The sequence below is a fragment of the Hemibagrus wyckioides genome, linkage group LG13, assembly GCF_019097595.1.
Source record: "Hemibagrus wyckioides isolate EC202008001 linkage group LG13, SWU_Hwy_1.0, whole genome shotgun sequence".
Lineage (NCBI taxonomy): Eukaryota > Metazoa > Chordata > Actinopteri > Siluriformes > Bagridae > Hemibagrus > Hemibagrus wyckioides.
In genome coordinates, this window is record NC_080722.1 from 15,696,167 (window position 1) to 15,707,354 (window position 11,188).

The 11,188-nt window shown below is 38.2% G+C and overlaps 2 protein-coding genes across 2 annotated transcripts; one reads left to right on the forward strand and one right to left on the reverse strand.

Annotated features, from left to right (window-relative positions):
• The first annotated feature begins 8 nt into the window (after positions 1-8).
• On the forward strand, positions 9-5,797 carry LOC131363505 (monocarboxylate transporter 7). Its single transcript, XM_058406101.1, is given in 7 exon segments — positions 9-164; positions 1,297-1,551; positions 1,665-1,808; positions 2,490-2,618; positions 2,858-3,667; positions 3,789-3,913; positions 3,916-5,797. Coding segments are annotated over 6 exon segments (1,656 nt in total). The 5' UTR covers positions 9-164; positions 1,297-1,313; the 3' UTR covers positions 4,126-5,797.
• A 210-nt stretch (positions 5,798-6,007) lies between these two features.
• LOC131363509 (archaemetzincin-2) lies at positions 6,008-8,962 on the reverse strand. The gene is made up of 7 exons (XM_058406108.1): positions 8,808-8,962; positions 7,950-8,504; positions 7,703-7,876; positions 7,407-7,535; positions 6,979-7,142; positions 6,590-6,766; positions 6,008-6,435 (listed from the first exon to the last, which is right to left on the reverse strand). The coding sequence occupies exons 2-7, from the start codon at positions 8,230-8,232 to the stop codon at positions 6,322-6,324; spliced, it is 1,041 nt and encodes a 346-aa protein (XP_058262091.1). The 5' UTR covers positions 8,233-8,504; positions 8,808-8,962; the 3' UTR covers positions 6,008-6,321.
• Between the last annotated feature and the right edge of the window lie 2,226 nt (positions 8,963-11,188).

Genomic DNA, 11,188 nt, shown 5'->3' on the forward strand with positions numbered 1-11,188 from the left:
ACTGTAACCCAATCCTCACAGTCCACACAGCTGTAACCTCCTATCAGGCAGGCAGCATTTTTTTTAACAGCAACTCCACACACCACATGTACTCTTAGCTGAGAGAACACAGCATTGGCAGACCACCAACAAAGTGTGTTTATTATCCTTAATCTGGAAAACAGGTAAGAACTTTTAGATTTTAATCTGAACTGTAACAGATTTAATGTAGAAAATTTCATTTACCTTGAGATATGTAAAGGGTAATGCACATAAAAGATTTAAACAGTGGATTGGACAAACATCTGATGCCTATATGTTGTTTAATATGAACCAACAGAAGCCCTGTTTTGGCTTTAACACTCTACTGTCAGAAACTAATCAATATTTCTATGGAAATGTTTATACATTTAAAGGGATTTACAACTGAGACAGCTGAGTAGTTGAGGACTAAGAGTCTCGCTTAAAGACCCAACTGGGCAGTTTAGCTAGCAGTGCTGGGATTTGAACTCACACTAGCATAACTGTGTGCCTTTGCCAACTAAATTAGCACTAGGCAAGGACAACCTGACATAAAGCAGCTTGGACTGAGCTGTATTTTAAGCAGGGCAGAAATAGATTTCTTCTTTGTCCGTTTTTTGCACCACCGTGGTGGCCAAGTTGATATGATTGGGAAAATAAATTTATCTTGGCTTGAGGTATATTTATGTTGACAGTGTACTTCAAGTCAAGAAGGTACCCTATATGAATAAATATACCTCATCGATTTATAGGCAATAATTTAAAGTACTTTAAAAAAAAAAAAAATACTGGTGTCCACTCCTTACTCCTTATTAAAACTTTTCAGGTTTAATGGTTTATTACAGCATTTCCCTCCATATTCCCTACATAGCGCATAGTGAAGAGGTAGATTTACAGTCTTCGTTTGAAGATAGGCAGTGACTTGGCTGTTCAAACAGCTAGAGGATGTTCATTCCACCACCTGGGTGTCAGTACAAAGAAGAGTCTTGATGAATGTCTCTATTTTGATGGATGGGGGTTCTATTTGAGCAGTGTTTGAGCCTGGTGTGATAAATGCCTTCAGGTAAGTGGGGATTGGTTCAGTTTTGGCTTTGTAGACAAGCCATACAGGTTGCCAGTGAAAGGAAGGCAATAATGGGATGGGGTAGTTGCAGGGGGCAGGTGGGACTCGGGGGAAGAATTACCAGGAGCAGTTGGAACTTGCGATTTGAAATGTCATTTTATCAAAAGTTATCATAGGCACTATCAAATATCTAATTTACCCAAATACATTTTGAAATCTATTTTTCTACACAGTATTGACATCACTGATCATGGTATTGTGGATCTTCAGATCAGGAGGTTGCCTGGGACCTAAAGTATATTCCGAGGTACCAGATGGTGGCTGGGGTTGGATTGTGGCTGTGGCCTTTTTTATTGTCGAGGTCTTCACGTACGGAGTCATTAAAAGCTTTGGCATATTCCTCAATGATCTGATGTGCGAGTTTAATGAAACCAACAGTCGAGTTTCATGGATAATCTCAATATGCGTGTTTGTAATGACTTTTACAGGTAAGATATATGTGGGCCCTTTTCAAACCTAGCTTTGAATGAAATCATACTTAATGTCTGTGTACACATTTCTATAACTTTCTCATTGATCTACATATTGCTTGTTGGCTCAGCACCATTGTCCACTGGGCTGAGCAACAGATTTGGCTACCAGCCTGTTGTGATCCTCGGAGGATTCCTAACTTGCCTGGGAACAATATGCACTGCATTCACCAGCTGCATAAATCAAATTTACATCACAATCGGGATTGTTTCAGGTAATCAGAATCATTGGCTTTAAAAGAGGTGTGAAGTAAGTGAGGATTTAAAGCAGTGTGGTAATTGCAATGCATGATTAACTGTGAGGAGTAATTGTTTACATTGCTGCCATTTGATAGACAACTTATGCAGAGCAACTTACAATTTATCTCATTTTATAAAACTGAGCAATTGAGCATTAAGGGCCCAACAGTGGCAGCTTAGTGGACCTGGGATTCAGACTGACAACCTTCTGATCAGTAGTCCGACACCTTAACCACCAAGCTACCACATCCACACAATTGTGTACAAACCTTAAATAGTATTAAAAACCTCTGCTTGAATTCATAGGATGAAATTTAAAAAATACAGAATGAAACTGATATAAAAATGTGACTCATTTTACAAACATAATATAATTTACAAATAGCTGCATTCACAAATATCTGTACAAGCCATATCTGTAGACTACAATATGAAACTTATTATGTAACAAAAAAACTTTAAAAAATTGTGTTCAATTCTGTATGTATATTTGTGAATGCTGTAATAGACTGGTAATAAAAAAAACATTCATTTCTTAGTTCTCACTTCTCTATTCTTGTTAGAAATAGGCATTGACCTGTTAGGTTAAAGGTAAAAGTAAGTAGCATGGAGTGTACACAAATTTGTCATTAGTGTCTGAATGTGTATCCTTGCAGGACTCGGTTACTGTTTGACATTTCTTCCGACTGTCACCATCTTGTCCCAGTACTTCAGTAGACGTCGGTCCTTGGTCACTGCCATGGCCTCCACAGGAGAATCTTTCGCCATATTTGCATTTGGACCAGGTGCGAACGGCCATGCTCTACCATTTTAATAGTGCCATGATACTTCACCTAAATATACCTGTTAATGTACATAATTTTAATTGTTACATAGTGTGATACAATTATGATCATGATTACTAATATGATTATTATTGTTTATTTATACAGCAATTCCAGGCTGTAATTTTGATATCAATGCATTTCTAGTTAATATCAGATATTAAAAATATACGTATTATTGCCTATTGCAATTTTTGCAGCGTTTACTGCACTTAAGACACATATTGGCTGGAGATACACAATGGTGGTGCTTGGAATATTACAGGGTACCATCCTGGTCTGTGGACTTCTGCTTCGCCCCACGATAATCAAGCCAGAGACTACAGAATGTTTAACCAAACCACTGAGAAAGCAGGAAATCGAGGACTCTCCCACTGATACTGAGTTTAGTGGCTCCATGAGCTCCAGAGGCTCTGGGGTGCAGTCATTCGAGGAGCTGGAACAGAGCCTCCAAACAGGGGGACAACAAAAAGATGGAGACACATTGCAAACTCCTCAATGTCAACAGGATATAAAAAGGTTTTGCAGAAACAAACTCCTGGACCTTTCTGTGTTAAAGGAAGGCAGCTTCTTATGTTATGCTATGTTTGGTCTTTTTGCAACACTGGGTTTCTTTGCCCCACACTTATATGTGGTGGAGCTCAGTGTGAGTATGGGAACTGAAAGGGACAAGGCAGCCTACATGCTGTCAATAGTAGCAGTGGCCGAGATCTTTGGACGTCTCTCCATTGGCTGGATAATGAGCTGTGGCTGCATTAGGAAGATATTTGTCCTATTTGGATGTGTGTTTCTGATATGTCTAGTGTTAATGCTCTTCACAGTAGTAGACGGCTTATGGGGCCTGGCTGTCTGCTGTGTATTGTATGGTTTCCTGTTTGGCAATATTGCATCCACACACATTCCCATGCTGGCTGAGGATGACGTAGTGGGCATAGACAGAATGCCCTTAGCTGTAGGGGTCTATGTATGCATCCAGAGCTTTGCAGGACTTGCTGGGCCACCTTTAGGAGGTACACATTTTGAATCTCAGCTGTTTTATATTAAATATAAATTTCTTTTATATTATATTTGTTTCTTTATAAATGTAAATTCTGGTTGCTGATTGCATGCTGTGTTTCAAATGTTTTACAGGTTTCTTGGTGGACATTACACAGAAGTATAGCTCTGCCTTTTACTCCTGTGCTGCTGGTACAGGATTGGGTGCACTCTTTCTTGCGCTGGTACGTCCAGTGAAGACAGGTTTTCTGTGCACAAAGAAAAAGACCAGCACTTGCCAAAACAGCCTTTGTTGCTGAGCAAGGGTCAGAATAAAGTCATGCCAGAGGAATTTATAAAGGTGGACATTCTACCTAACTCACAAGGTTATTCCTGGAAAAAAAAAAAATTCTCTTTGGGCTTGGCAAAGGTGGCGAGGGTGTGGATGTCTGAGCATCAAGCTGCATGTCACATTGAGGCCAAACTGAGGTAAATCTAATTCATCACTTATATTCAAAAACAATAAGAATAGAAGAAACAGGCAAAACCCTAGCCTTACACCCATCACACATTCACAATGTGTGATGTACTTAGAATATTTATATAGTAGTAGTTTGTTTAGGATGTTGTTGGTTTTTTTTTTTATTATTCTGTCCAGAGAGTGTGATACAAACCACCTTAATGTCCTAAATCATATATTCAGCCATATCAGTTGCAGGTAAGATTTCAGATTGGCCAGGAAGTCCACTCTATATGTCCAGTCATATACAACAATTATTTTTAACTACAGAGTTCTTGTTGAGGGCCCACATTGTTCTCCAATAGTTGATGTATTGGAGATAAACTATCCCTGAAACTGAAAATGTGTTGAATCATGTGATAAATGCAGCTGAAAAACCCTTTACAATGTAATGGGACTGAAAACAGTTTAATTTTTTTTTTTCTATAGGGACAACTGCACTGGATACTAGTTACAGAATACTAAGACCTATTAGACTTATTAGAGTTATTTTAAAGGTAGGCAATTGTAACCTAATGTGGATTAATAATTAGTTTAAATACAAAATATGCAGAATCTAAATTCACATCTCAATGAGCAAATAATTACTTTTTTAGTGGATATCATTTTATTTAGAACTTAATTATATTGCCTAAACCCAAGCTACCTATTTTTTTTCAGTTAGATAATAACTTGCCATATTACAGTGTTTTATAAAGTAAGATTAAAAGGTTTCATTATCTATAAATACAAGATAAATAATTTGGGGAGTAAATAAGATTCGAGGGGAGAAGCTGTCATGCTGTTTATATGTCCAGTGCTAGTTTTGCTAAGTGAAAAATTACATAGATATACTTTGCAGGACTTCATGTTCTACGGTCAGTTTCCTTTTGGGATGTGGTCAGAGTCACTCTAGTTGAGCAAATACTTTTTATTTCAGAAGTTAAAAAAAGGAAAGTTGTTTTATTTGTACACTAGATAGCGTATAGGAGAGAATGAAGAGCTCTCTCTCTCTTTCCCTTCTCTATGGGGCCAATGATTCCCTAACTACTTAACTGTCTATAACTCCATACTGAAAGAAGAGATGATGATTATAATGAAGACAAAATGCAAAATGAGTTTATTCTTTTATTTGGCATTGCATTTATACCACTGTAATATCTCTTGCCCAAGAAATGTAAGAAAATGAGAAAAGTCTGACAATTTCCCTAGATCTTCTCTTGTTTAATATATTATGTGATACTTGGTGTCCCTTTGACCCTGCTGGAGATTCACTATACTACAATGAATATGGATCATTACGGCACAAGTAGAAAAAAAAAGTGTAATTCAATTACAGTTTTAAAATAAGATGCATGCAAGTGATGGTAAACATTGGAAGAGTTCAACAGCTTCACTAGCACACAGACAAACTGCATGTAATTTACTGGGTATTAATTGCAGTATTAAGCCAGTTGTGAAACGACAATCCACTTCAAAGCTTATAGCAAATGCAAGCACACTTTTACTAGTTCATTTTTATTTTGCTCTCATTTAATTTTACATAACTTCTTTTTATTCCTGAAGGATTTTGTACAGCTACAGTGGCATTAACCTCATGTTTTTGGACCACTTATCTCTCTTTCTTCCAATGACATGATGTCGCTTCTAAGTTTATATTTAGGTGAATGCAGGTCAACCCACACTACTGTTGAATCACTGTGAATGCTAGACATTTGTCATAATGAGAATACAAAGTGTATGATTGTTCTTTCACGGTCAGTTACCTGAACTCAGCTGTGAATGTCTTTCTCGGATAAGGGTGTAACACTCGTGCCAGGAAAACTGAGACAACTACAAGTGCGGTTTATTTAAAAAATCTTCGTCATTCCAACTGTACTTAGAAATTGTAATGCTAGATTTTATTTTTTATGTTTGGAAAGATTTTATGTGTATGGAATAGCAACGTGTTTTGTTTTTTATTACACAATGACACTTTTTAACATTTGGAATTAAAGTATATCTCTATTTCAGACAAAACTAAAGCGTTATATATTGTAAGAATCTTATTTTTTGGAGTAAAATATGAATTCAGCATGTTACTTACACTGGTGTTTCCACAAAGCTAAATAATGCAAGCTTGTTTGATCTAAAAATAACCATGCATTAAATATCACTTCTGCTTTTTCTCCTTGCTAATATGTAAGAGAGTTAAACTGTTTTATCTCCCAATATGCTCAGACACTCATATAACCACTTTCTGAAGTCTTGGAAAGCTTCTGTGGGTTTGTCAGAACTTCCATCCGCTATCCATTGTAGCAAAGCCTGTAAGAGACACTTTCACGTTAACATAATACCATAACTCTCATTAAGTGTAGCTGCTTAAAATGTGTCAGACAATACAGTTCATTGAATGTACTGGCTTTGCTCTGTATTTGAAGATCTAATAGTTTGCTTTGTGAGATTTGAACTTTCATACCTTGTACCTGTCTGCAATCTTAAAGCCAATGGCAGACTGTAGTTTCCTGAGGCAGATGGGACAAAGGTCTAAGGGACGACGATCTGATTCCTCTAAATGGTTGGAGCCTTGCATAACACACTGGAGCCACTGGCAGTGCTGGATACCAAATATGTGCCCAATTTCATGAGTCACGGTCTGCCATAATAACAGAAAGAAACTAAAGAATCATTCAAAAAGAACTGACAAGAATACACAACTTGTTCAAGCAATAATCTTCTAAAATCATAAACACAAACTCTGAGCAATTATTAAAGCATCTACTTAACCAATTTCTCTTAAATGTCGTAAAGCCATGATTTAAATAGTGTTGAGAACACTATTCTGGAGTCCAGTTATGGTTGTCACACCTTGCATGAGCGGAGGAGCAGAGTGCTGTTAATGGGAGGTGTGTAGCAGTCCTGGAAAACACTGTAGTCCCCTGGCTTCAGTTTTACATTCTTTTTCAGCTGTCCGGCATAATTTCTGCGGTAGAAGTCATCGTCATACCTAGCAAAGCTGAAAACCCCCATTCCTACAGCACAAAGTGCTTGTATTTAGACAGCAGTTTGTGCACAAAGGATACAATAATGAAATAAATGTTGTATTAAACTCTTCACCTGCATTTACTAAAAGTGTAAATGTGTGCATTTCAACACTTAGTTTGAATTTAGTCACGTATTTTTCGTTAGTTCATGCTGAATGTGAAAACTCTAAGTTGGTAATACACAGGGAAATGCAAACAGATGATGGCATAAATAAAGGCAAATCTGATAATAACACCTCAGTTGGATATTACCTTCACTGAGAGATGCTTGACCAAAGACAAAATTCCAGGAGTCTTTTGGGTACAGATCAATCATGGTGATCCCAACAATGCAAAATGCATCTTTTGGCTTCTTCTTTTTCAAAAATGCCAAGAGGTCACCTATAAAAGAGAAAAGAAAATGTTTGGAGACTAAAAATGTTTGGACACTTGACGCTTCTGAACACTGACTGCCCTCTGCAGGACATTATGTGGCTTAAATTCATCTCAATGCTTTCTAATGCAATCAGCCACAATAAACATGCTGTATAGTATGTAGTAGTACTCACCTGCATGAAGCTGCAGGTTATTTGTGTTGCTGTTGACACGAAATGTGCAACTGGTGGCTGCAATGGTCACTGCTGGTAAGAACTTGACTGCCAGGCTGTAGTAAAACGCCTCACAGTATTCCTTCAGCCACTTCACATACTGCTCAGTGATCCCAGTTCCATCCCCAAAGGGTCCTGTGGACCATAGAAACATATAAAGCAACTTATTCTGTATACAACTCCACATCATGTGCGGTCTTAGACTAACCAATAGTTTGAATGTAAATGGTCTTGTGGCCAGGGTCGGGTGTTTTGCGATATGGGTTGCTGTAGAAGCTCTGGAAGTCCTGAGGAGGTTGGGGGTGTGCGGGAATCCAGTCAGATTCAGAGTGAATGATGATGGCAGTGAAAAGAGCACTGCCTGGAAGGAGACCCTCCTCAAGAAACCGCTTTTCCTCCTCGCTGTACTGCTCATAGGCTTGTATCAGATCCTTGCGGGCAGAGAAGAGAACCGAGCGCAGTTTCTCCACAGGATGTTGTAGGCACTGCATCTGGGGTGTGTTATCTCAGCAGTTACTGTTCCGTTACTGCTAATGAGCCCAAAGACCTTCAAGATCTATGGATGAAACTTCAGCAAGACGATAGAAGTAACAATTCCACCGACAGATCAACTCAACGCCAGTCTTGATACTTTATGCTTTCCTAACTCCTGAAGACTCCTAAATTCAGCTCAGATCAGATATTTATCAGATCAGTCATGAGTTAGGTTGTGTGTTTTGGAAGCATGAAAAGGTGCAGGTCAGTGGATCCCCAGGACTGAACTCTGGAAAAAAAATCAATTGGAAATATAGGTTTAGATGAACATGCAATCTGTGCGGACACATTAAAGATTTGCTCCTATAATGATCTTTAACGTCACATGTTGCTGAAGTGTGAATTGGTATCTGCAACTTTTTGTGCAAGTGTAAACAGAAGCATGTGCAGCAGTGTGCATCAGTAACAGCCAATCCAAGCAATATGCGCAAAAAACAGTGGAGACATTTAAAGCTATCGGAGTATCCCCCACAATGATTTTTTAGAAGTGCTTTGGGGAAATCCTTTCCATTCGCCAAGTCAGTGGACATACCCGCTAAAGATCGTCCAGGAGTTCCAATCAAATACTCAGTGTTGCGAAAGTCCCCGAAAACCCCACATCAACACAAACGTCAAAGCAGAGTCTACAGTTCTAGGCTTTGACCTCAGTATTACGCAAGTCTTCCTGGTTAGGAACCACCTTCAAAATAAAAGTTCTCAAGCCGCGTGTGTGTGTGTGTGTGTGTGTGTGTGTGTGTGTGTGTGTGTGTGTGTGTATATATATATATATATATATATATATATTCTCTTCTGACAAACTGTCTCTGTACACACCGCACAGGAAAACAACGATCCTTTTTTTGTCCTAAAACAAAAGTTAAGCTTCTCAAGCTGTGGAAACAAAAGTGAAACTATTTCTACTCCTCTCTGCCTCACCAAAAGACCGCAAGAACATTTTATTAATCTCTATACAGGATTACTCAAATCATATACTCATAATGACCAAAGTGTTATTTTAACAGAATGTTCAGTAAAGGCTCAAGAGTTTAAACCACCAACATATCAAAGGCACAAAAAATATATATATATTTTTTGTGTCTTAATTTATATTATTTTTCCTTGTTTGATCATTTATACATTTATTTTTAACTACTTTCTGTGTCTTTATTTGAGTTAATACTTCACGCCAAGTTTGCTATATAAATAATGCTTACTTAGTTCAGAGTGGATACAGAGCCCAGAACTACTGGCCATGAGATGGGAATACACTCTGGATGTGTACCATGTGTCACACAGACACACACAAAACCCTAGAGACAATCTATCTTCAGTCACCTAGTGGCATGTTTTAATAGATGGAGAAACCAAAGGAAACCCATTGTGATATACAAAATTTTGCCAAAAGTTTTGGGACACCCCTCCAAATCATTCAATCCAGGTGTTGGGCTTGGTCCCTTAGTTCCAGTGAAAGGAACTCTTAATGCTTCAGCATACCAAGACATTTTGGACAATTTCATACTCCCAACTTTGTGGGAACAGTTTGGGGATGACCCCTTCCTGTTCCAACATGACTGCACACCAGTGCACAAAGCAAGGTCCGTAAAGACATGGATGAGTGAGTTTGGTGTGTAGGAACTTCACAGTGTCCTGACCTGATCGAACACCTTTGGGATGAATTAGAGCGGAGACTGTGAGCCAGACCTTCTTGTTCAACAACAGTGCCTGACCTCACAAATCCGCTTCTAGAGGAATGGTCAAAAAATTCCCATAAACACACTCCTAAACCTTGTGGAAAGCCTTCCTAGAAAAGTTGAAAAGCTGCTATAGCTGCAAATGGCGGGTCAACTCCATATTACATTCATAGGCATGTAAAAGCAAACATCCCAGTTTTAGCCTGGCTCACAGTCTCCACTCTAATTCATCCCAAAGGTGTTCGATCAGAAGCATGAAATTGTCCAAAATGTATTTGTATGCTGAAACTTTAAGAGTTCCTTTCACTGGAACTAAGGGGCCAAACCCAACCCTAAATTCAATGATTTGGAGCGGTGTTCCAAAACTTTTGGCAATAAAGTGTAAGAAGAGCATGCAGAGAAACTCCAGGCAGACACTAACCTGAGTATAGAGTGAACCTGAAGCTGAGAGGTAGCAACCCATCCCTCTGCATCAGCATGCTGCCATCAATAAAGCTGTTTGCTCATTATTATCATTATCATCATTACTATGATTATGATCATAAAAAAAAGATTATGTAGTGAAAATGTATCTTGATTTAAATGTGTACAGTTTAAAGTAGATCAATCACACCAACTCAAGAATGTATATCTTTGTAAAATAGTTGGATTTAATGGACCAAAGAAAGTTATACAAAAAAAAAAAACCTGAAAATGATGAAATTGATACTGTACATGGGTCATGGACTAAACACTAAAACAAATTCCGTTGGTGAGCTTAAACACCGACTGCAGTTTTCATGAAGTATATATGATCACAAGTCAGATTACAGGAAGGTGATAAACAGAACTAAAAATTTAAACCATAGAAGATAATATAACCGGGTAGGCACTACACATATCCAGAATTCTCAGTCACAATACGGCCAATGTCAACAAAAGTTGTAGAGGATTTTCTTATAAAGATCTACTATGCCCCTGCCAGTGAACTGAGACAATCTGAGATAACACCTGAGATATTAATTACATAGTACGCAAGACTGTCTTTCAGGAGTTTGAGGAGAAAACCGAATCGTTTTGAATGTTGGAAGCAAAAAAATACTTCATTAAAAAAATAAAGGAAAACAAAATCCCTACACCCGACAAACCGTGAAAACTCTTCACGTGAGCCTATTCATTAGCTTGGGCATTAGCAAGGTCAATTTAGCCTAGGCACTGTATGCATATGTACACATTTACCCTACTTTTGGGAAAGTTATAATAA

What these genes read in the sequence shown, in the direction of transcription:
- LOC131363509 (XM_058406108.1), bottom strand. Translation starts at nt 8,232, where the DNA reads ATGCAGTGCCTACAACATCCTGTGGAGAAACTGCGCTCGGTTCTCTTC. An exon ending in TGCTCCTCCGCTCATGCAAG is followed by an intron (nt 6,767 to 6,978) that starts GTGTGACAACCA and finishes TTATTATGGCAG; the next exon opens with ACCGTGACTCATGAAATTGG. An exon ending in AGATTGCAGACAGGTACAAG is followed by an intron (nt 6,436 to 6,589) that starts GTATGAAAGTTC and finishes TGTCTCTTACAG; the next exon opens with GCTTTGCTACAATGGATAGC.